The 26,476-nt window shown below is 41.4% G+C and overlaps 1 protein-coding gene across 1 annotated transcript in view; it reads right to left on the bottom strand.

The window, feature by feature from the left end:
* Window positions 1–26,476, bottom strand: part of CEP192 (centrosomal protein 192) — a 94,333-nt gene that overhangs the window by 22,351 nt on the left and 45,506 nt on the right. Inside the window, 19 exon segments of the mRNA XM_038746216.1 lie at window positions 474–579; window positions 1,842–1,965; window positions 2,235–2,413; window positions 4,480–4,630; window positions 7,460–7,569; window positions 10,868–10,986; window positions 13,998–14,258; window positions 16,373–16,549; window positions 16,956–17,046; window positions 17,236–17,297; window positions 17,299–17,413; window positions 18,427–18,545; window positions 20,409–20,501; window positions 21,079–21,218; window positions 22,591–22,654; window positions 22,833–22,976; window positions 23,196–23,336; window positions 23,623–23,853; window positions 25,630–25,778. Coding sequence (XP_038602144.1) covers window positions 474–579; window positions 1,842–1,965; window positions 2,235–2,413; window positions 4,480–4,630; window positions 7,460–7,569; window positions 10,868–10,986; window positions 13,998–14,258; window positions 16,373–16,549; window positions 16,956–17,046; window positions 17,236–17,297; window positions 17,299–17,413; window positions 18,427–18,545; window positions 20,409–20,501; window positions 21,079–21,218; window positions 22,591–22,654; window positions 22,833–22,976; window positions 23,196–23,336; window positions 23,623–23,853; window positions 25,630–25,778 — 2,576 coding nt within the window.

Below are 26,476 nucleotides of genomic sequence, written 5' to 3'. Positions count from 1 at the left end.
TTTAAGTGAATAATCAATCCAATTTTTTTTTTCACCCTTTAGAAAAGTACTCCAAGTACATTAATTTAGCCATGCCTAAGACGGCCAAATCAACTGCTATACTTAAACGCCAACATTTCAATTGGTCACGGACTATAATAAAACATTTTTTCATTCTCATCACTGCCCTTTCCCTACTATTTAAAAATAATAAAATATTCCATTGGATCATCTGTGGCCTCTACAGTCAGCCGAGCAAACCCAACGTCAGTTTTTCTTTACTGCCAACTTGGTATATAGCGGAGTCAGACTCACAAACCACGGCACTGGTTAAACTGGACCAGGCCCCTTCCAGATGAGAAATGCAAGCAAATTTGCTTAACCGAAAACAGACTACAGTTTGGAAATCAGCTGGGGGGGGCGGAGGAGAGAAACGGTTCATGGGACAAAGTATCTAAAACTGAAAGATTCAAGAAATTAGTTTAAAATGTTACCTTCTGCCCATTGTCACAATGTATGTAGATCACACCACTCCATGGGAATAGTGATGGATTTGTAGCAAGTGATGAATTAGGACTCACAAGAATTACTAGTTGGCTTCTAAATGAAAGATTGGTTTAAAAATTTGAACAGAGCGTACAAAAGGCAGGATAACAAAGATGCATCACATCCAACCCAGAAATTTCCTGAAGATACACTGGTAAGGAAGATTCCCATGGATTTTCCCACTTTTGGAAGTTCGCAAGCTTAGTGAGTAGTTATTTTCGTAGCCAGTTCGAATAAAACGTGAAGTAAATAATTCTGGTTTGTAATTTTTCAAATCTCTCTTAATAAAGGAGGTAATTTATAGATCTACACATTTAAGGTAAGGTCCACTAATTTAAATTTACATTGGAATGAGTGCGTGCACAATTTTTACTACTAACTCATTCTGTTTGCTTTTAGGAAATCACTCGATTACATGTAGCACCTGTATATATGTATGTACAGATTTATTACTCTATTTTACTTGTACATACTTACTATTCTATTTATTTTGTTAATGATGTGCATTTAGCTTTAATTCCATTTATTCTGACGACTTGACACCTGTCCACATGTTTTGTTTTGTTGTCTGTCTCCCCATTCTAGATCATGAGCCCGTTTTTGGGTAGGGACCATCTCTATATGTCGCCAACTTGTACTTCCCAGGCAATTAGTACAGTGCTCTGCACACAGTAAGCACTCAATAAATATGATTGAATGAGAACAGTGCTTTGCACATAGTAAATGCTTAATAAATGCCATCATTATTATTATTATTATTATTATGAATGAATGAATGAATGAATGAATGTGCTTCCCGGTTGAATGCCACTGCCTCACAAGAGCAATATTTAAGCACTTAGAATAGTTAAATGATTTAATAACCGTATACCACCACATGGTAAATGAGGCCTTATTCTACCTTGAAATTCCCTTAATCTAACTGATATACTATTTGGATTGTAAGTTCCTTGAGGATAGGGATCACGTCTACCAACTCTACTGTACTCTCTTAAGAATTTACTAATTACTCTGCACATAGGAAGCCCTCTAACGCCACTGACCGAAAACTTAAAGCATTCAAACAATGGTATTTACTGAGCGCTTACTATGTGCACAGCATTATACTAAGAGTTTGCAGGAGTACAAGACAACAGAATTAGTAAACATATTCCCTGACCATAACAGGCTTACAGTCTAGAGGGGGAGACAGACATTAGATCTAAATAAGTAATTTGTAATATCATTTTAAATTGTATACATAGCGCAAATCAAGAACATCTCTACAAATCCCAAAATTGTTTTTCTTATTAAAACCAATGAGAAAATAATCTTACTGTGGCTCAATAATTCCATGCTGTGGGGTTATCATCAGACAGTGAGCTGGCCACGACAATTCAAATTTCAATGTTCTAACAGAATTGTTTGAAATTTGCAAATGTCCAGTTCTTACTGTGCTACCTATTGAAAATTAAAGATATAAAAAGTTAAGTGTTTGGGGGTGAATTAAGCTTTACAATTTACATTAATAAAATCAGAAATAAAATAGGTAAAAAGTATGAGTTCTTACATAACTTATTTTGGGCCAACCAGTAATCTCACCAACCTAGTCGAAGTTGGCAAATGAAAAGTTGCTAGACTTTTACTCCCTAAATGTGGGTTTACCAAAATTAACAGTGACATTTTTTTTACCCTGTCAATTCTAACTCATGGTTTGATGATATACTCACTAGTAGACGGAGCTGTCAAAATCAAGTGCTCAGGCAAAACAGTCCATGTCTGTGGCGGATCTAACTGATTGGAAACTGGCTCAGCAGTTTGTAAAGAGAGGGAAGGACCTTGAGGTCCTTTAACTGGAAGAACGTCCAGAGAAACATTGCCAATATGCCGCTCAGAATTTCCAAGTCCACTAGGAAACCATTAAAGAATGGAAGAGAGAAATAGAGAAGAGGAAAAAAATGGTCTGGTTACTTCATCGATGCCCAACATTTCCGGATGACCAAACAAAAACGACTTTGAAAGTGTACAAAATTACAACTGAAATATATTCTGTGACATTTAAGTTGCCATTAAATGCAAAACGGAAGTCTACCCAATCCATCTACACAATAAACTAGCATTAATTTGAAATAAAATTCCTTTCCAAATTCCCTAAGTTGTCTACACCTGCTGTCTCAAGTTCCTCTCCTCCAATTCTCTCCTTGATGCCCTCCAATCTGGCTTCTGTCTCTCTCAACTCCACCTACACAATAAACTAGCACGAATTTGAAATAAAATTCCTTTCCAAATTCCCGGAGTAAGTTGTCTACACCTGCTGTCTCAAGTTCCTCTCCTCCAATTCTCTCCTTGATGCCCTCCAATCTGGCTTCTGTCTCTCTCAGCTCAACAGAAACCACTATATCTCAAAGTCACAAACAATTTCCTCCTTGCCGACTCCAATGGCCTCTACTCCATCCTAATCCTCCTCAACCTCTCAGCTGCTTTCGACCCTGTCAACCACCTGGAAATATTATCCAACCTCGGCTTTACTGACACTGACCCCTCCTGGTTCTCCTCCTATCTCTCTGAATGCTCATTCTCACTCTTTCGCAGACTCCTCCTCTGCCTCCCAGTTCCTAACTGTGGGTGTCCCTCAAGTTTCAGTTCTATGTTCCCTTATATTCTCCATGTACATCCACCACTCCCTCGAAGGCCTCATTCACTCCCATGGCTTCAACTACCACCTCTCTGCAGATGACTCCCAAATCTACATTTCCGACCCTGATCTCTCTCCCTCTCTGCAATCTGACATCTCCTCCTGGCTTCAAGACATCTCTACTTGGATGGCCTGCCTTCAACTCCAACTTAACATGTCTAAAACAGAACTCCTTATCTTCCCACCCAAGCCGTGTTCTCTCCCTGTGACTTTTCCATTATTATAGACAGCACCACCAGCCTTCCCGTCTCACAAGCCTTTAACCTTGGCATTATCTTTGATTCATCTCCCTCATTCAACGCACATATTCAGTCTGACCCTAGATTGTGTCTGTTCAACCTTCACAACACCAACGGCTAAAATCTGCCTTTCCCTCTCTATCTAATCCAAGCATTTATCCTATCCCACCTTGATTATTGTATCGGCCTCCTTGCTGACTTTCCTGCCTCCTGTTTCTCCCAATTCCAGTCCACACTTCACCCTGCTACCCGGATCATTTTTCTACCAAAATCCTCAGTCCATGTTTCCCCACTCCTCAAAAACCTTCAGTGGTTGCCCATCCACCTCCATATAAAAAAGAAACTCCTCACCACTGGCTTTAAAGCACTCAATCACCTTGCCCCTTCCTATCTCACCTTGCTGCTCTCCTTCTACAACCCGGCCCACACACTTCACTCCTCTAACGTCATCCAACTCAGTACCTCGATCTTGTCTATCTCGCCCACATCCTGTCTCTAGTCTGGAATGCCCTCCCTCTTCATATCCAAAAGACAATTACTCTCCCCACCTTCATAGCTTTGTTGAAGGCACTTCTCCTCCAAGAGGCCTTCCCTGATTAAGTCCTCATTTCCTTTTCTCCCACTCCCTTCTCTGCCACCCTAATTTGCTCCCCTTAATCACCAACTCCCCCTCGGCCCCACAGAACTTACATACATAATCATAATTTGCTTATATTTTCTGTCTCCCTCTCTAGACTGGGAGCTCGTTGTGGATGGGGATGAGTCTCTAATATTGTTAAATTCTACTTTCAAGCACTTAGTACATTGCTTAGCACACAGTAAGTGCTCGATAAATACAACTGATTGATCAATCATTAAGAATGTATGCGCATGGAAAACTCAGTGATGTTCATAATGACCAGACCCAATAAAGCAGGGGCTTTTGTATCATATAAAACCTGAATTCTCTTACCTGATAGGCTCTAAACTGTGTTTTGGAGAATGCTGAATGACCCAACAAAGCAAGGGCTTTTGTATCAAATAAAACCTGAATTCTCTTACCTGATAGGCTCCAAACTGTGTTTTGGAGAATGCTGAATGAAATCCTTGTTAGAACTGGAATCACCAATATCTCCAATCACAGAAAGTGTAATTTTATGCATGTTTCCATAAAAGAGCTGGATATCATTAGACCGTGGTGGGAGGTCATTCACTTGAGCAGAAAAGAAATCAAGATGCTCCTTAAGTCTATGCACTTTTACACTTAAGCTAGGCACAGAGAAATTAAGTGACTTGCCCAGAGTCACCCAGCAAGCAACTGGCAGAGTCAGGACTAGAACCCAGGTCTTCTGATCCCAGGCCCGTGTACTTTTCACTAAGCCACACTGCTTCTCCTCAAGACCCTCCAGGGGTTACCAGTACATCTCCAGATCAAATGGAAATTCCTTACAATTGGCTTTTAAAGCACTCAATCAGCTTGCCCCCTACAACTGCATCTTGATTTCTTACTACGATCTAGTCCACACACTCTGTTCCTCCAACGGCAACTTAATCGATCTCGACTCTCTTTGCCCATATCCTCCCTGTGACCTCCACATTCAAAACCACCACCCTCCCTACCTTCAAAGTCTTATTAAAGATCACATCTCCTCCAAGAGACATTCCCCAATTAAGCCCTCATTTCCCCTCCTCCCTCCTGTGTTTCCTATGGATCTGTACCCTTCCAGGAGTTGATATTCACCCCACTCTCAGCCCCACAGCACCTTAACATACATATCTGTAATTTACTTATACCCACGTCCGTCTTCCCCTCTAGACAGCAAGTTTCTTGTGGGCAAGGAAAGTGTCTGCCAGCTCTGTTGTTTTGTACTCTCTCTTAAGTGCTTAGTACTGTGCTCTGCACCCAGTGATTCTCAAAAAATACCATTAATTGAAAGAGTTCAGAGCTTAAATGGATTGAAACTCACTGACGCGTTAAAGAAGGGAAGAGACCGTCAGGCTCTCTCATTCAGTTATGGTCTTCAACGACAATACATCTAGATCTCATTTTCTTCTTGGATTACCTCTGCTGACTTTCAAAAAGCGCTGTGTATGTCGACTGCAATCTTTTAGAACTATGTAAGCTCAATAGGCAGCTCAGCATTTGCAAATGAGGCAGAAAGGTTCCAGAAGCAAGCAACGTAATACAGTTAGAGAAGCGGTGTAGTCCCGTGGAGAGAGGTGGGCCTGGGAGTTAGAAGGACCTGGGTTCTAATCCCAGTTCTGCCACTTGTCTGCTGAGTGACCTTGGGCAAGTTACTTAACTTCTCTGGGCCTCATTTACCTCATCTATAAAACAGGGATTAAGACTGGGAGCCCCATGTTGGGCATGGACTGTGTTCAACCTGATTAGTCTGTATCAATACCAGTGCTTTGCACAGTGACTGGCACATAGTAGATGCTTAAATACCATAAATAGAAAATGTAATAATTTAAAAAATGATAAGCTAGCTCTCTTCCTCCCTTCAAGGCCCTACTGAGAGCTCACCTCCTCCAGGAGGCCTTCCCAGACTGAGCCCCTTCCTTCCTCTCCCCCTCGTCCCCCTCTCCATCCCCACCATCTTACCTCCTTCCCTTCCCCACACCACCTGTATATATGTATATATGTTTGTACATATTTATTACTCTATTTATTTTACTTGTACATATCTATTCTATTTATTTTATTTTGTTAGTATGTTTGGTTTTGTTCTCTGTCTCCCCCTTTTAGACTGTGAGCCCGCTGTTGGGTAGAGACTGCCTCTATATGTTGCCAACTTGTACTTCCCAAGCGCTTAGTACAGTGCTCTGCACACAGTAAGCGCTCAATAAATACGATTGATTGATTGATTGGTCAAGCACTTACTATGTGTCAAGCACTGTATTAAGTGCAGGGGTAGATACAAGCTAATCAGGTTCCACATGGGGCTCACAATTTAAGTAGTCAGTCAATCGTATTTACTGAAAGCTTACTGTGTGCACAGCACTGTACTAAGCACTTGGGGAGAGTACATAATCCCTGTCCACAGTGAGCTTCGTGCTTCCCAAGTGCTTAGTACAGTGCTCTGCACACAGTAAGTGCTCAATAAACATGATTGAATGAATGAATGTGAACAGGTACTGAATCCCCATTTTGCAAATGAGGGAACTGAGGCCCAGAGAAGTGAACTGCCTAAGGTCATACAGCAGACAAGAAAGGCAGCATTGCCCAGTGGATACAGCCTGGGCCTTGGCGTCAGAAGCTCCTGGCTTCTAATCCCAGCTCCTTCCACCACTTGTCTGTTGTGTGATCTTGGGCAAGTTACTTCACTTCTCTGTTCCTCAGTTATCTCATCAGTAAAATGGGAATTAAGACTGTGAGCCCTGTGTGGGACAGGAACTGTGTCCAAACTGATTGTTTTGTATCTACCCCAGTGCTTAGTATAGTGCCTGGCACACAGTAAGTGCTTAAATACCATTAGAAGAAAAAAAAAAAAGAAAGAAAAGAAAGAGGCAAAGCCAGGATTAGGATCCAAGTCCTTTAACCCCCAAGCCCATGCTCTTTCCGCTAGGCCATGATGCTTCTCTAACATAAGGATCACCAGTTGTTATAAAAATCATTCAAAGGATTTGAAGTTCTTAAATTCGGCAAATACAGTGAAAAAGACTGGTGATTTCACTTATATTGCTTTGCCCCTAAATTATTAATCAATCAATCGTATTTATTGAGCGCTTACTGTGTGCAGAGCACTGTACTAAGCACTTGGGAAGTACAAGTTGGCAACATATAGAGACAGTCCCTACCCAACAGTGGGCTCACAGTCTAAAATCCATTTGTACCTTACATTTCTTTTCCTCAGAATAAGTAAGACTATTGGGTAGCTACGATGCAGAAAATCCATTTTTTCAGGTAAGAAAACATAGGAGAGATATAATAATTCGGTTGCAATCTGGATTTCTAATTACACTGGAAGCTCATGTGAGATATTTTAGGAGTGACGGTTTCAAAGTCCTTCATTAATTTTCTTTATCAAAAAAACCTTACCTTCAGTAACCAGTTGTTCATCTTGAAATACCTCATCAAATTTAATATTCTTCAGGAGACTATGTTGTGGAAGAATTTGTTCTGCCAGATCTGGTTTGTGCATCAGAGCTCTGCCAGGGGAGGTTTTAATTAAAAATTAGTTTAACGTATCCAGTTACATTATTAAATAATTTTATAGCAAAACCTGGATAAACAACAAGATATTACATGCACACCCTATATCTACTCATGCTTTTAACTATGATCTAGTCACCAATTTGCCTGTGTCTCAGTTTACCACAGGGTGGACAGTTTTATTCTTCTTCTGTATATCATTAGCATACTTGATCCCTAATGCGGTCCCAAAGTACAGTTAATAATTCTTTATCTTAGAAATCTTGTCTTAATAATCCAACAGTGAATTAAGGCAAAGGACTGCAAATTCTTGGAATAGCATATTTACTTCTAATGAAATATCAATGCTATCGATCATATTTACTGAGCACTTACTAAGCGCAGAGCACTCTACTAAGCACTTGGGAGAGTGCAACAGAATTAGTGCCATAAAATTACAGTCTAGAGGGGGAGGCAGACATTAACATGAATAAGTTATTTTTAATATATAAAGTTATGTAGAGCTGTGAGGTTGGGTTTGGGCAAATATCAAATGTCCGAAGGTCACAGATGAAAGTGCACACATACGGTAGAATAGGAGCTTCCAACACTGAAGTTGGGGTGCTATGATCCTTCCCTTCCCCACAGCACCTGTATAATATGTTTGTACATATTTATTACTCTATTTATTTTACTTGTACATATCTATTCTATTTATTTTATTTTGTTAATATCTTTGGTTTTGTTCTCTGTCTCCCCCTCCTAGACTGTGAGCACACTGTTGGGTAGGGACTGTCACTATATGTTGCCAACTTGTACTTCCCAAGCGCTTAGTACAGTGCTCTGCACACAGTAAGCGCTCAATGAATACGATTGATTGATTTGGGCAAGTCACTTCAGTTCTCTGGGCCTCAGTTCCAACTGTAAAATGGGGATGAAGACTGGGAGCCCTGCGTGGGGCAACCTGATCACCTTGTAACCCCCCAGCGCTTAGAACAGTGCTTCATCCACTCATTCATTCCGTCGTATTTATGGAGCGCTTACTGTGGTTAGAGCACTGTACTACGCGCTTGGGAAGTTGGGAAGCAGCGTGGCTCAGCGGAAGGAGCCCGGGCTTTGAAGTCAGAGGTCATCGGTTCAAATCCCGGCTCTGCCACTTGTCAGCTGTGTGACTTTGGGCAAGTCACTTCACTTCTCTGGGCCTCAGTTACCTCCTCTGTAAAATGGGGACTAAGACGGTGAGCCCCACGTGGGACAACCTGGTCACCTTGTAAATTCCCCAGCGCTTAGAACAGTGCTTTGCACATAGTAAGCGCTTAATAAATGCCATCATTATTATTATTATTATCCTTACTGGGCATAAGCAGGGTAAAAGCGGCTTGGCCTAGTTAGGATCAAAAGTATTAATCCCCAAACAGTACTGTGGTGCCCAGAGGCTACTGATCAGGAATAACGGCCAGTATCACCTCATCTCCCCACCTCATCCCCACAAAAGACTCCCCATCCCCACTATTGGGTAGGGACTGTCTCTATATGTTGCCAACTTGTACTTCCCAAGCGTTTAGTACAGTGCTCTGCACACAGTAAGCACTCAATAAATTCAATTGATTGATCCCAAAACCTGTCAGAAGGACATGGCAGAAAACACCAAAATCAAAAAATGAGTTCTAGATATCTTTGTGTACGAATGCAAGCAAATGAATACACAAAGAGTGGCTCCGTGGAAAGATCACAGGCTTGGGAGTCAGAGATCATGGGTTCTAATCCCGGCTCCGCCACTTGTCAGCTGTGTGACTTTGGGCAAGTCACTTAACTTCTCTGAGCCTCAGTTACCTCATCTGTAAAATGGGGATTAAGACTGTGGGCCCTACGTGGGACAACCTGATCAACTTGTATCCCCCCAGTGCTTAGAACAGTGCTTCACACACAGTAAGGGCTTAACAGATGCCATCATTATTTATTTATTTATTTATTAAGAGGACTATGTAGTGATATCCTACGAGAAGCTATGTGGCTTGGTGGAAGGAGCACAGGCTTGGGAGTCAGAGGTCTTGGGTTCTAATCCCGGCTCTGCCACTTGTCAGCTGTGTGACTTCGGGCAAGCTTCTCTGTGCCTCAGTTACCCCATCTGTAAAATGGGGATTAAGACTGGGAGCCCCACGTGGGACAACCTGCTTACCTTGTATCTGTCCCAATATTTAGAACAGTGCTTGCCACATAGTAAGCCCTTAACAAGTACCATAATTGTTATTTATTATATTTTATGATCAAAGCCCTCTCTCTCCAGGAATTTAATAACTGCCATTTAAAGTAAATTGCATCAGTTGCATCAAGTAGGCACACAAAATTTTTTACTAAAATGTCTAATGTTCTAGTAGGCAATTTTTATCCACTGCTATTATGTCCCAGTGAAAGTTTACATATTGATTTGTGTATATTGCCTGTTGGACATTTTGCTCGACATTTTGGGACATCTGATCTGATTTTGGGAGATCTGATCGAGGGACATTGGGTCCACAGACTCTGGCCTTGTGGGGTTTTGCCCTTATTGGGCTGTTGGGCCCAGATTTGCATTCTGGCCTGTTCCCTGCAAAGTGCAAAAAAGTGATAGCACAATTGAGTAAATAGCCTCTTCTCAAAATCAATTCTAAGAGACGTCTACCATCATTCTTAGAACAGTGCTTGGCACAGTTAAGCGCTTTAACAAATACCATCATTATTATCACGCAGAGTACATACTGAGCACCTCTGCTCAGAGCCCTCTTCTAAATTCTAAGAAGGGTACACTAAAATTAGTACAAATGATCCCTGCCCTTGAGAACCATATAATCTAATGGGAGAACGAGGGTGGCTAAGACTACAGCCAATTCTGTGAACACACGTTTTCACTGTATATTTGGCTAGAATAGTGTTAGACACCTCTACAACCGAAAATCATAAATTAGGTAATTCTTATTTTCATACTGATTACCGGTGAATTTGTTAACTTAAAAAAAAAAAAAGGCAAAGTCCAAACCACCTTTGTCCAACCATTAGAGCATGTCGCTTGCCAAATATGAAGTACCAGTTTGGGAATTAAAGAGCCCGACCAAAAATTAAAAGGAGGTCACTTCAAGTCTCCTTAACTCTCTATCAATCAATGGTATTTACTGATCACTTACTAAGTGCACAGCACTGTTCTGAGCGTTTGGGAGAATACACAGAATTAGCAGACACGTTCCCTGCCTACAGTTTCCAAACCATTAAGGCACTCATTGCTTTTAGTAAATACGCAATTTAGGATCCCTTGATTAAAAACTGCAGAGCAAACCATACCTGCGATACTGTTGTCTTGAAACTTCATCACCACAAAAGAAGTATACTGTAGATAACATTGATGTTCTGGTGGTGCTGACTTTTTCTGTTTCAGTAGGATTATACAATAGAGTAACAACCTGACACCAAAAAAATAAGAATTAATACTGAATTAATGAATAAGAATTCATTCATTCATTCAATCGTATTTATTGAGCACTTACTGTGCACAGAGCACTATACTAAGCGCTTGGGAAGTACAAATCAGCAACATATAGAGACGGTCCCTACCCAACAACGGGCTCACAGTCTAGAAGGGGGAAGACAGACAGCAAAACAAGTAAACAGGCATCAATATAAGTAAATAAAATTATAGATACATACACATCAAAACAGGTATACAGGCATCAATATAAATAAACAGAATTATAAATACATAAGTGCTGCGGGGTGGGGAGAGGGGGGAAGAGCAAAGGGAGTGAGTTGAGGTGATATGGATGGGAGGGGGAGTTGAGGAAAAGGGGGGCTTAGTCTGGGTTAATACTAACCTGCATATAAACTAAATGTAACAAATGGGAAATCCTCACAGAATATATGTTCCCCCCACCAAAATTAGATGGTTTACAAGTAGCCCCATTTACAGGGCCTCATGGTGATTGGGGGAAAAAGAGCAGACAAGGCACCTTCACTCCTACCAACAATTTTGTCGTGCCTGAGTACCTTGGCGACTTTCTCAGCACAGGTAAACTTACTTAATCCGCAAAGCCCTACTGGGACAACCCTGCTGATACCATCGAATGCTTTTAGAAAGGTCAAAGAATTCAGTATAATGTTTTGGCATGGTTCTCTGCATTTTCCCTGACACACTGTAAAGACCATTTCTGCTGGACGCCTTTTGATCTGCAGCCACATGGAGATCTGGATAAAAGTGCACTTGGCTTCTTTTTCTGCTCTGATGGATTCTGGCTAATATCTTGGCTGCAATGGAAAGCACAGAGATTCCCGTTCTTTTTGAAAATATTTATTGTGGTGCCAACTCTGAAGGCTTGGGGCATCTCCCCTGTGTTCCAGATGCTGAGGAAAAGCAGAGAAGCAGTGTTGCCTAGGGGATACAGCATGGGCCTTGGAGTTGGAATGACCCAACTGTTGTATTGTTGTTCTATTGTACTCTTCCAAGCACTTAGTACAGTGCTCTGCACACAGTAAGTGCTCAATAAATATGATTGAATGAATGACCTGGGTTCTAATCCCAGCTCCACCACTTGTCGGCTGGTCAAGGCATTTAATTTTTCTGCACCTCAGTTACCTCACCTGTAAAATGGGGATTAATACTGTGAGCCCCATATGGGCCATGGACCGCATCCAACCTGGTTAGCTTGTATCTACCCCAGCGTGTAGTACACTGCAGAGCATGTAGTAAGTGTTTAAATTCCATTAAAGAAAAAAGCTCATATAATTAAGCCTGAGGTTTAGGTATCTTTGTGTCAACGGTGGTTCCGTCCTCACCCCCTTCAATGGTGCCGTAACAGTGTGCATGATGCCCTCGACCTTCTTTGGTGAGGAATACAGGTCCTCAGTTTTGGGGTGGTCAGCATACCCCTGGATTGCTTCAGCTGTGGCACCCCACCATTAGCAACTCATTTTTCAGGGCAGAATTTTGTAAACCTGCCGGTTTCAGCTCCGCAACATTGCCAAGATCCGCCCTTTCCTCTCCATCCATACCGCTACCCTGCTCATTCAAGCTCTCATCCTATCCCGTCTGGACTACTGCATCAGCCTTCTCTCTGATCTCCCATCCCCGTGTCTCTCCCCACTTCAATCCATACTTCATGCTGCTGCCCGGATTATCTTTGTCCAGAAACGCTCTGGGCATATTACTCCCCTCCTCAAAAATCTCCAGTGGCTACCAATTAATCTGCGCATCAGGCAGAAACTCCTCACCCTGGGCTTCAAGGCTGTCCATCCCCTCGCCCCCTCCTACCTCACCTCCCTTCTCTCCTTCTACAGCCCAGCCCGCACCCTCCGCTCCTCTGCTACTAATCTCCTCACCGTCCCTCGCTCTCGCCTGTCCCGCCATCGACCCCCGGCCCACGTCATCCCCCGGGCCTGGAATGCCCTCCCTCTGCCCATCCGCCAAGCTAGCTCTCTTCCTCCCTTCAAGGCCCTACTGAGAGCTCACTTACTCCAGGAGGCCTTCCCAGACTGAGCCCCTTCCTTCCTCTCCCCCTCACCCCCCTCTCCATCCCCCCCATCTTACCTCCTTCCCTTCCCCACAGCACCTGTGTATATGTATATATGTTTGTACATATTTATTACTCTATTCATCTATTTTACTTGTACATATCTATTCTATTTATTTTATTTTGTTAGTATGTTTGGTTTTGTTCTGTCTCCCCCTTTTAGACTGTGAGCCCACTGTTGGGTAGGGACCGTCTCTATATGTTGCCAAGTTGTACTTCCCAAGCACTTAATACAGTGCTCTGCACACAGTAAGTGCTCAGTAAATATGATTGATGATGATGATGATGACCAGAGCAGCGAAAGGAAAGGGGAGCGAGCGAGTCGAGCTGAGTAGAGAGGGTAGAGTTGAGAGCAGTAATCTGATCATCAAGATTGGGTAGAGAGGATAGGGAGGCGAGGGGGGGTGTGAGGCACTCAGAAAGATGGATGGGGTCAAGAGAGCGGAGAGCTCTGTGAGGAAGTAATATAGATTTACAGGGGAAAGGAGTGTGAGTGAGGAGGCAGGTGAGAAGGTTATGATCAGAGAGACGGATTTCAGAGTTGATAAGGGTGGAGACAGTGCAGCGGTAGGAGATGATGAGGTCGAGGGTGTAACCAAGTTGGTGAGTGGGCGAAGTGGGGTGGAGCAAGAAGTCAGCAGTGTCAAGGAGAGATAGAAGGCGGGTGGCAGAGAAGTCACCAGGGATATCCATGTGGATGTTGGTACAGTTGGTAGCTGTGATCCTCGTCCACAAAGATCTTACTGTCTTCAGGGGGTGATAGACATTAAAATAAATGGCAAATGTGGAAATTAATAGGAACTAAAAAAACCTTTCGGTAGCAATTCCTCCATGTTCTCAGACATCAAAAATAAAGCTGTGTAATTTCAAAACTTGACCTTAAATTATTAAGTTGGAGATTTTTTCCTTACCTCTTGAGTTCTTTCCTTGAGCACAAATTTATCTGGAAAAACGCTCAACACTTTAGGATCGAAAACAGTTTTTGTCTGTGTGTCCTTAAAACATACTGCCTTAACGTAGGCAGCTCGAGACCCTGTATTTCTCACAGAGAAAGCAACTCTACTTCCTTTACCAGGTACTGGTTGATTCAGGGTCACCATGTAGCTATCTGTCAGCTTTTTAACATCTTCCAGTATAAGATTACTTGTTCCTCCATACCCAGACAGAGGTATCTGAAAGAAAAAAATGACGTACGTAAAATAATCCTTGACAATACATCTCTGTAGTCATGTGTCATCTAGAATTAAAAGTACATATCACAATTTATTCAGAGCCACCGAAGTAGTCAAGTATAAATCTTTGCTGTTGGTCCTGAGGAAGAGCACGGCTCTAGGACTCAGGGAGGTCTGGGTTCTTGTCCCAGATCTGAAAGCAGGGGAATGCCTGCATGGGTTACACCATCTTTATGGGTTCAATGAAAAAAAATCAAGGAAACCTGAAAAATAGCTGGCAAATGTGTAGGGTAAAGACTGCCCTAGCTACTAAGGAAGCTTGGGAAGCAGCGTGGCTCAGTGGAAAGAGCCTGGGCTTGGGAGTCAGAAGTCGTGGGCTCTAATCCCAGCTCCGCCACTTGTCAGCTGTGTGACCCTGGGCAAGGCACTTCTCTCTGCCTTAGTTACCTCATCTGGAAAATGGGGATGAAGACTGTGAGCCCCGCATGGGACAACCTAATCACCTTGTATCCTCCCCAGCACTTAGAACAGTGCTTTGCACATAGTAAGCGCTTAAATGCCATCATTATTATTACTAAAGCAACCTCCTGCCGCCCTATTGTGTTACAGTGTAGCATCAGCCCTTTGTTGTGGTCGCTTTGGCCACAAATGTGTCCTGCGCATGAAAATCCTGAGGGCACTTTGTGATGTGATTCACCACTTCTCGCTATGCTCTCCACTCCCCAGATGGAACACGATTAGCATGGACAAGAAAAGTGGCTCAGCTCTGTTCCAATCCCTAACCCCACAACCAATTCCTTCTTGCAGATCCGTGGCGTTGAAGTCACAGGCCTAAGGCTAGTCTGGATTCTCCAATGCGAAGCTCTTCCACCGTCAAAGTTAGCCTCTAGGGTTGCATATGGAAAACACTACAGATTCCGTTTTACTTCCTAATTTGACATGTGTGTCCCCATATGATATATCTAATTGAAATTTGCACAGACTTAAAAATATGTTAAGAAGAAAGCAAGAATGGTTGTCAGTGTTGGGCCACTGGTTCTTCATTTCACCAAGCCAGCATTTGGAAGGAAGTGGAAGTCGGAGGCCTACATTCCATTTCTGATGGCAAGATTATGATTTTAAATCAGCTATGCTACAGACTTATGGATAGTATTTGTTAAGCACTTACTATGTGCCAGGCACCGTAGTAAACACTGGAGCTAATCAGCTACAAGCTAACCACATTGGACACAGTCCATGTCCCAAATGGGGCTAACAGTCTTAATCCCTAGATGAAGTACCTGAGGCCCAGAGATGTGAAGTGACTTGCCCAAAGTCACACAGCAGACAAGTGACAAAGCCAGAATTAGAACCCAGGTTCTTCTTACTCCCAGGCCCTTGAGGAAACAGCATCATTTGCATTTCCTCCATAGGGGTTCAACTATTGGGAAGTAGAGGAATTTGATTTCTTTCTTCAGTATTAAATCAAAGCAGAACTTTCTCTTTCCATATTACTCAACCTCCGTATTTACTGAGTGTCTAACATATGCAGAGCCCTGAGACACGTAGTAAATGTTTCGAAGTGTAAGATACAATCCCAGTTGTCAAAGATCTTACAAACAAGGATCAAAGTAAACTCTGAGAGTTTCTGACATGTCAGCAATTTTTAAAGCTATGGCATGGAGCATTAAGAAAAATCAACCAGACAGTAAACTTCTAACTTCTTCCTTAAAATGGGTAATGAATGTCATAACAATGCATGATTACAAAGCTGAAAAATGCCAAAACTCAAGAAAATAGTCTAAATATTCAACCTCAGAAGAAACTCAGAGAATAACAGTAGTCTCTGAATTATTAACAGGCAAACAGTGAAAGGAATTCTACCATGCATGGTGGACTTTAAAGTGAAATAAGGGTGCCAGCTTGTCTTACAAAAAATCAACATCATTAAATTTAGTGACTCAGACTTCACAAGAACAAAAATAAAATTAAAAAAACTATTTAAGAATCTCAAAACATGGAACAATCAATCACACATCCAGAATTATCCCTAACAATAGTTTAAAAATCCCAAATTTATCGCATGAAAGTCCACATAAGGCACTATTAACAATTAAAAAAAAGCGTAATCTTACGGTAAATTTAATGCCTGGCTGTGACCGAATCCCTAGTTGTTTGATCTCAAGTTTGGCCAACATACAAGCTATACGAGTGGGCGCAAATGTTAAATAGATGTTAATATCTTCTTTAGGACGAATTTTGATTTCACGATTACTTGTCAATCTCTCTTCTGGACCAAACGTACTTTGAAGCTAGAAATTGAAAATGCAGGAGAAAAGTCACTGAATACCATGTTTTCACATTTTACATTACGGCCTTTGTAAAACTTTGCATTTCAAGAACCTGATTTCAAAATGCTATGGCATTATTATTACCACTACTAATACTAATAAAAATGTTTCTTAAACACTTATCATGTGCCAAAGCAGTGTTAGGTGCTGGGGCAGATATAAAATAATCAGTTCAGACACAGACTGGGGGCTGGGGGGGCATACAGGTATTTTACCTCCATATTGCAGATGAGGAAACAGGTTCAGTGAAATGATATGCCCAAGGTAACACAGTGGGCAGGTGGCAAAACCCATTTAATCTCCAAAATGCTTTTCATATTTAGATTATATGCTCCAGATTTTATATTGAAATGAATACTAAACAAACCTGAAAACAGTCCTGATCCTGACCTCTTATCAACAAACGTAAATGCTGCGTTGTAGATGAAGAGTTATTTCTTAGAGCAAGTTTCTGTTGACTTTAAAAACAAACAAAAACACACAAACACACACACACAAGGAGTTATGACCAAAAGGAAAAAAAAAAAAGATCGTATATGATTCATGAATGTTCTGGAAATTCTAGCAGTTATAACCCAAATACAGAAGAGAGGTGGATTTTAAGAATGAGACATTTCTTACATGAAACACATTATATTGCTACTTACAGTATTCTTCCGAGGGTAACGCCACCCCATGCTACGAACTGCTTATTAGACAAAATGGGGGGGAACATTGGAGTAGCAGGAAGTCGCTGTCGGATGTTTGCTCACTGAGGGATCTACTTCACCTTTGAGTACTACTTCATACTGAGGCCCGGATGGTTGCACTAATATTTTCAAGATGCTATGCAAAGAAAAATACTTACGTTAGTAATGCTTACCTAATGGGTAAGCATAATTACCTAATATTGCTATCATTACAAAAAAGATCAAGCCCAGAAGTACACCTGGATACTTTACAATTTCTTATCAGGCTTAGCTCCTGCCCCGCCAAGACTCCTTTAGACAGGACAGACTTCTGATTATTTGACCCCCTGTCCTTAAAGTCCAATTATTGTCTCTCCCTCTTCTGATATGAGTGGGGTTTAGGTGGAGAGATTTTCAGGGGAGGGAGGGAAGGAAGGAAGGAAGAAGAGATATATGTATATATGTCTATATGTTTGTACATATTTATTACTCTATTTATTTATTTATTTTATTTGTACATATCTATTCTATTTATTTTATTTTGTTAGTATGTTTGGTTTTGTTTTCTGTCTCCCCCTTTTAGACTGTGAGCCCACTGTTGGGTAGGGACTGTCTCTATATGTTGCCAATTTGTACTTCCCAAGCGCTTAGTACAGTGCTCTGCACATAGTAAGCGCTCAATAAATACGATTGATGATGATGATGATGATGATGAAGAGAGCAGGTCAGTTGGAATTTTTTGTTTCTCTTCCAAGTAAAACAATCTAAGAGCTTTCAGAACTCAGAAAATTATAGGCTGATAGATGTATGAGGGTGTAGATGGATTAGTTGTGGACACAAAATAATACAATCAAAAAAGGGTATGCAAGCCACTATAAATTTTTTGGTAAAACTGGAGTTCATTCATTCATTTAATCGTATTTACTGAGCGCTTACTGTGTGCAGAGCACCGTACTAAGCACTTGGGAAGTACAGGTTGGCAACAACTTGCCAACTTACTGAGTTATTCAAGGATGCAGTGTTCCTCAGAAAATATAATACTAAGAATTACTAGTTTATCTGCAAAAATTAGGCTTTGGAGAGGTAAAAAAAAAGATCTGGTATCACCCAGTAAAGATACCTTGATAAAATCAACATGTTATTCTCTTAAGGGAAAGAAAGACACGGTACCTTTCATCACAGACTTTGGAATCTTTAGGAGCAAATGAAATTGCAACTTCTTGCTCTTCTCCAGGTTTCAGAAAAAGATTCTGTGGTTCAACCGAAAAGTACTTGGCTTGATCTGAAACCTAAACAAACTCAAAATTAGACTAGATGCTTACTGCGGCAAATAAAGCCCTTTTTTTTTTTTCTTTTCCCTATCCCTTTCCACTTGGCCACTTATGTACTACCCACTCACTTGTTCTAGTCCAGTACACCTTAGACCCAGCCAAGTCTGAGGAATTCTATCCATAACATCATATTTCCTACACACATCACTCCCTATTTAATAATGATGATAATAACAATAACAATATTATAATGATGGCATTTCTTAAGCACTTACTATGTGCCAACCACTGCTCTAAGCACTGGGATAGATACAAGCTAATCAGGTTGAACGCAGTCCATGTCCCACATGGGGCTCACAGTTTTAACCCCCCTTTTTTTTAATGGCATTTATTAAGCGCTTACTATGTGTAAAGCACTGTTCTAAGCGCTGGGGAGGTGACAAGGTGATCAGGTTGTCTCACAGTCTCACAGTCAACTGAGGTCCAGGGAAGTTAAGTGACTTGCCCAAAGTCACACAGCTGACAATTGGCGGAGCCTGGATTTGAACCCATGACCTCTGACTCCAAAGCCCGAGCTCTTTCCACTGAGCCACGCTGCTTCCCTTTGGGAAAAACACTGGTTTGGGAGTCAGAGGATGTGGGTTCTAATTCCGGCTCCGCCACTTAAGCGCTTAGTACAGTGCTCTGCACACAGTAAAGCTCTCAATAAATATGACTGAATGAATGAATGAGCTTGTCTGCTGTGTGACCTTGGGCAAGTCACTTGACTTCTCTGTGCCTTTGTTACCTCATCTGTAAAATGGGGATTAAGACTGTGAGCCCCACGTGGGACAAACTGATTACCCTGTATCTACCCTAGCGTTTAGAACAGTGCTCAGCACATAGTAAGCGTTTAACAAATACCATTAATTATTATCTTACAAATGAGGTGACTGAGGCCTAGAGAAGTTAAGTGACTTGCCCAAGATCACACAGCAGACAACTGGTGGAGCCAGGATTAGAACCCAGGTCCTTCTGACTTTCAGGCCCGTGCTCTATCCACTAGGCAGTGTTGCTTCCTATTTCACCCCTTCTTCTTTCCCTAAGCGCCCACCCTCCCTATTCTGTTTCAGACTTAAGCTCTTAAAGGTTAGTGTAGTGTAGAGGAACTAAAATGACCCCGGGGATCGAAGGATTCCTAAGAAGGATAAATTGTGACCATTAAGGTGCTTGGGTCTAGAAAGACGAAAGGTTGAGAGGGAAAATCCTGAAGACAATAAAAATCACAATGGATGTAAATTGGGTAATAATAACAATAATCGTATTCGTTAAGCACTTGAGTCAAACACTCCGTTAAGTGCTTGGGTGCACCTAATACATTCAGATCAGACCCATTCCCTGTTCCACATGAGCTCACAGTTTAAAGGCAAACAAAGAATCCAAGTTCAGAATATTCTACAATAAACTACAAGTGAACCATTGAAGGGCAAATCCGTTGGGCGCAAGGATAGCATAAATATCTCACACTCTCACACAACTAGAGCATAAAGAATTTGCTTCCAAAATAAGTTCAAACAGATACCCTTGATGGATTCAAAAAAGCTTGACTTTGATGGAGAACAGGCTGGTGATGGGTTAATAATAGGAGCAAGTGTAAATGACAAATGACAAATCTCTGATCAGGATAGCTATAAATGAGACCCACCAGTCACACACTGCTTCACCCAGCATTTTTTAGTGTAGGAGGCAAAATACTTGCCTAACACTGCACAGCAATTCTTCAAATAAAAGTTTTGCAATATACACTATTCTACAAAAAAAGATTACTCAATTTTGATTTTTTAAATCTGCCCAGAAGAAACAATTTCTCAAAAAAAAAAAAGTAAAAATAACCCCTCCTACCTTGATACTCAAATAAACTTCAATATTCCCGGCATTTTTCAAAGGCAAGAGTTGCTTTGTTGATGAACCCACACCAGCAAACAAATGTACTGTCTAAGGAGGAAAAAAAAAAAAAAGCAGTTGTATTTTTACAAAAATGAAGCCTAAATACAGAAAACAATTCTCCATGTAGTTTTTTAATCTACTAGATAGAAGTATATGGACATTATTAGCAAAAGAAATTAAGGCGGCAAAAAAACCAAATGGGCTCAAAAAGCATTTGCATGAATTCATGAACTAAGTAGTCAATATTTATTTAGTGCCTACTCTACAGAGAACCATAATAAACTCTTGGGAGAGTACGACAGAGGCTGGAGGCATGATTTTGGCCTGCTTACAATCTAACAGAGCTGTAATATTAAAAAGAAAGTTAGGAATACTCGGGGGGGAGGAGAAGGAGGGGAGGGCAAAGGATGCTACCTCAGGAATGGTTAGATAGATGCTTGGATGGCATGAACATAAGGAGGTGGTAAAGTTTATGGTCAAGGTCTCCAGATGGTACAACCCTAAATTCTAAAAACAGTGAAACTGTTCCTACAGGGAGCTTTCGCAGTTGGGGACAGAAGCTGGGTTTATAGCATAAGAATGCCAATGTCAATAGCTTAGGTATTTTTTCCAACATCTACAATACCTGTAAGTCTTTGGGAGCGTGTATCCTTGCTATTCCCATCCTTGCTCGGAGGGCCACGGTTTTGATGATAGTAGTAGGGCTTGGACTGTCAACTTCCACATCAATTCTGGCAAAGAATTCTTCCGCTGGACCCAGAATCTCTGAAAAAGGTTAGTGTTTTAGTTCAGAGATCTTCGACCTTAGAAGTGCTAGGCATAACCAGCAGGATTATGCAATAACCCAAAGATAATAATGATGGCATCTGTTAAGCGACTTGATGGGGAAAAAGGCCAAAAAGGGAAAAGAAGAAAGGAAAAGGGAGAAAAAATAACGAAAGAAAATAAAGAAAATAAAGAAAAAAAAGTTAAGAATAAAAAAATAAAAAAAAGAAAAGAAAAGAAAAGAAAAGAAAAGAAAAGAAAAGAAAAGAAAAGAAAAGAAAAGAAAAAAAAGAAAAGAAATAAAGAAAAAATAAAGAAGAAAAAAGACATGGGAAAGTAGAAGGGAAAAATTAGAGAGAAAGTAGAGGGTAAGAGAAAGAAAAAAAGGATTATCTAAAGCAAGGTGGTAGAAAGAAATCAGAAGTTGAGTCAGGGACAGGTTAACCAGTACTTATTAAACGCTGACGATATGCAAAGCACTGTACTAAGCGCTGTGAAAGTAGTATATGGATGTGCTATACATCTGACCCAAGACCTCCGCCAAAGGGCTCAAAGTCTAAGAATAATTGGGGGGTGGGGGAGGGGGGGCGGGTACGGAGATGGAGACGGTTTTAAAAAAGGAAAGATGAAGCAAAAATCTAAAAAAAAAGATAAAGCTAACAAGAATCAAGCAGCAGGATTTCAGGCTCAGAACAACAGTCAGAGAAGTCACAGCTACAGCCACGGCGGTGACCTTCTCAACGTTTTAAAAGCGGAGAAGCGTTCATGCTGCTGCTACTGGAGCCCTTCCTGGGCTGGAACAGGGGCCGATGAGATCCTGGAGGCGCGGAGGACGGGACAGCCTCTCTCCCACGCAGTTGGGCTCCGCAGGGAGAGATGAAGAGGCGTGGCGGAGGGCTCACACTGCTGCTGCTGTTTAAGACCACAACTAAGGAGGTTAAGAAGGCATCTTAAAGGCCGCCACATGTTACGATCACATGCTAAAAGCTTTTCCGGAGCATGTAATCTGTGAACCAAGGCCATTTTCCAACTATTATATACTGAAAGTGGGACTAAACTGAGGAAATGGACCGTGAAGTTAATTTAGCACTGTACCCCTAGAAAAGTACACCAAAGTACTTTATGGGGAATGAAGTTTTCACAATAGTTTCTGAAAGAGTAAGTTCTTTCTCTAGGTAGAGCAGTGTACTAAGCAGTGGGAGAGATTACATAGGTGGGAGTTAGACTAAGAAGGGACCAATTTTCCTCTTAGAATTAATGTTCGAGAGTCTGATACATCCAGTACCTTCAACTACCCACCAACGCTCAACCAAAAAAACAATTACCTTGATTCAACCGAAAAGCTCTCTTAAAATGTAAGAAATCAAGATACCTGATCCAGAAATCTGTTTCTTTGGTCCACGGAAAATAACCCAAATGACCAGAACTTCAGGATCCTGAAAAATAAAAAAGGCATTCCTCACTTTGTATCCAAAAAGTTATGGTTGAATGATAGTGACTTCATTTTCCTCTTCAGAAGGCAGAAGCAACGAAGCTAACTACATTTGAAGGGAAAAAAAAAAAAGGGGGGCCTACCTCATTAAATCAATCAAGTTTATAAATCCCACTACTTGCCTGTCCATCATAACTTGCGTGCATCACATGGTTTATGACAGAAGGAGCTGCTAGCTGGGCCATGAGATCAGTCTGAAGTGCAGTTTCAAAAGAAGCATTAACAGGTTCCTTGGAAAATGTGAAACAACGCCATGCTATGGCATTCTGTTGGGAAAAAGAATGTTAAATAAATGAAAATGGCTAAATGGGTACTATAAGGTCAAAAACATAATATGATTTTAATATGCTGTCTTTCACTATATCCAAACTAGTTAAGCCTGTTTTTTATATGCATTCCTCATGAATAAACATTACCTAATTGTCTATGAGGCCAAAAGTTGTATGATTGCTCTTTCAGAGATTTGCTTATATTGTCATACTTACTGCATTGATAATAAGTCTGATTGGGACCGTGGCGTGGGTTTTGTTGATCAGCTTTAATGGGAGAGCTTTCCAGCTTCCACATGTCAGATCGCCAAAATCTAGAACATCTGTCTTTGCTGCTTCTGTCATTCCTGTTTCTATCTAAATTTAAAAGGCAGTAAAAAAATTTATGAACCTATAAGGAAAAAAACTTTGCTAATTCACAAGGATTATCTCATTAGGTAGGTAACACCCTAACCCTTATCATGACTACAGTATGAAGTGAGATTTTTCCCTAATTTTCCCAACCAATCACCATCTTAATAGCCTAGCTCAGTAGCAACCTAATATTAGCAATCTTTGTTAGATGTAAATTCGGTTTGAATTAAATTGTTCCTACACGGAAACATTTCAGAATAGACAGTATGCTTAAATAGAAATCCCTTACCTCTAGGACGGGGTTTTCAGCAACCGATGTTAAAATTACCCTCGTTGCCAAGGCTTCGGCCTGCATTATTGTTTCAGGATCCGCTGAAACTGGCCAAGAAGAAACACTGAACACACACCGAAAAATTCCCGGGTGGGATGGGATAAAAAGTATTTTTATGTCTTCTGTAGTATGAGGGCCTACGATGGCTTTATTCTTGAAAACGAGACAATGATAAGTTGAAAGGTCCACCTTTAAAAGAAAAAGGGACAGGTTAAAATAAAAAATTTTCATTTTCTCAAAAATGCGACTATTAATTTCAATCAGTTAATCAGTGGTTATCTATTGAAGATGTACTGAGTGCTAAGTGTTCCAAATGCTTGGGAGAGTACAAAGAAGCATAATATATGGAAGTTCTCTACCCTCAAGATTAAAGGAGCGAGAACAGGAGAAAGAACAACTTTAGCATGACCCCATCAGGATACAGTATAGGAATAAGCCACTGAATATACACACGTTCCGTTCTCCCAGAACATGGGGGTGACCTTCTTCATGAATTTCACACCAAGGACAACTTGTGTTGCTGTACGCGTGCCCCGACCAACATCACACACAAGCATTTCCTCCAAAAATTGCCTCCAGCTGTAGACGTGTCAGAACACATCTTAATTCCCTAACAAGGTTCTGTCTGAAATGCTCAGTGAGCACACGTTTTGAGAGAACAAACGTTTGGATATGATGGGAACACGTAAGTGCTAAGGGATGAATGTTGGTTTGACTTGTATTAAGATGTTGGGAATTAATCAGGGAAGGCATCCCTGGAGGTTTTTTTTCAGGAGGGCTTTTAAGCCATAGACCAGCAAACACCGGACTGAAGAGAGACAGATTTCCAGGTAGGAGAACAGAACGAACAAGTGATCAGGAAAGGAATAAGTCTAGAGTGGAGTTCAATTAGGAGATGGACTCTGGGAGAAGCAATGGGTGTGAGCCAGAATCTAGCAAGTTTAAGATGGGGAGAGGAGGTGGAAAGTCCTGAAACCAATGATAAAGACATTTTGCTTGATTCAGAGAGAAGTGGGTGACTATTTTAGGCACTGGAGAGACAGGTGCCAAGTGACGTTTCAGAAAGACGACTTGAGCAGTAGGATGTAGTATAAACTGAAGGGAGGAGAGGCTGGATTCTTGAAGACCAGTGAGAATCCCTCTCCTTTCTGTGTCACCCAGGCACTTAGATCTGTGCCCTTCAACACCTGAAATAATAATAACAACAACTGTTTTCTCTCTACTCCTGCTTTCTTGCCACTGCCAAGCAGTGGTCCTGTGAAGGCCACATTCAACTAAATTGTGTGTCCCAAGCTCGACAAACCGACTCTAAAAGTCTGAGCCACATCTCCCTGTCCTCCTTTCACAAAGGCTAAGATCTGGTAGCAGTAATAATAACAGGATTTACTGCATGCCAAGCACTGATCTAAGCACGAGAAAGAGTACACAGATGGAAATTAGACACGGGCCCTGCCCCTCAAGGGGCTCAAAAGCTCATACCTTTCAGGAATCATCAACATTGCCGGGAAAAGAACAAACAATAGCAAAGCACTCCTCCTAAAAAAGACGACAAAGGAAGATAGAAGTTTGGAGCCCAAGTACCTAGAGAAGAGCGGAGACAAATACCACCAGACTGAGATTCAAACTATAGGGAAGTAGTGTGGCCTAGTGGAAAAAGCACAGGCCTAGGAGTCAGGAGACCTGGGTTCTAGTCCCAGCTCTGCCACTTGCCTGCTGTGTGACCGTGGACAAATCGTTTACCTTCTCTGTGCCTCAGTTATCTCATCTGCAAGGTGGGGGTTAAGACTGGGAGCCCCATGTGGGGCAAGGACTGTGTCTGACCTGATTATTTTGTATCTAGCCCAGCACTTCGAACAGCGCTTGACACATAGTAGGCACTTAAATCTTAAAAAAAAAAAAAAAAGGCCAAAGAAGTTGACTCCACTCAGTCTTTTCACTGGATGCCACAAATCAGAGGTGGCTTACCTTTTCACCGTTGACAGTAACACTGAGTACTCCAATACTGACTTGTAACCAGCGGTCTGTTGGATTAAAAACACTAAGACTGGTCTGCGAAGCGATTCCCACACAACAAGCATGGGGGAACTTCAATTCTTCAGGTACACGCACCTGCCCTGGTGAAGAGAACACACACATGGTCAGTGATCTTTTGTGTCAGATTTTCTCCATACGTTGCCAACTCAGAATGTATGTGCTTCTGTATAGCTAGGTTATTTAATGCTCACTGAGGTCCTTCACTGTGCTTTGAGTTGGATTCTGTCCTTCTCATTTTACACAGCTACAAATGCCTAGTAATCAACTTCTACGGACAAAAGGATAAATAACTGACCCTGATGGCTGTTAGGGAGCAGGTACTTGAAAACTGCAGCAAAGAATCAGAAAAGGAACAGCACACACGCAATTTCAGAGACAGCCGGCCAAACATAGGTTTTCATAAAGTCAGTCGGTCAGTCAGACCTATACTGGTTGAGTGCTTGCTGTGCGCACAGCACTGTACTAAGCGCTTGGGGGAATACTATAGAACAATAAACAGACATGTTCCCTGTCCACAATAAGCTTGCAGTCTAGAGGGGAGACATTAAAATAAATTACAAATATGTACATACTTTCATTCAACCATATTTATTGAGCGCTTACTGTGTGCAAAGCACTGCACTAAGTGCTTGGGAGAGTACAACAACAAATAGACACATTTCTGCCCACAATGAGCTCACAGTCTAGAGGGGGAGACAGACATTAATATAAATAAATATATACATAAATAAATTACAGATATATACATATGTGCTGTGGGGATGGGACCGATAATTGC

The sequence above is a fragment of the Tachyglossus aculeatus genome, chromosome 5, assembly GCF_015852505.1.
Source record: "Tachyglossus aculeatus isolate mTacAcu1 chromosome 5, mTacAcu1.pri, whole genome shotgun sequence".
Taxonomy (NCBI): domain Eukaryota; kingdom Metazoa; phylum Chordata; class Mammalia; order Monotremata; family Tachyglossidae; genus Tachyglossus; species Tachyglossus aculeatus.
This window is presented reverse-complemented; position numbering and strand designations above follow the sequence as displayed.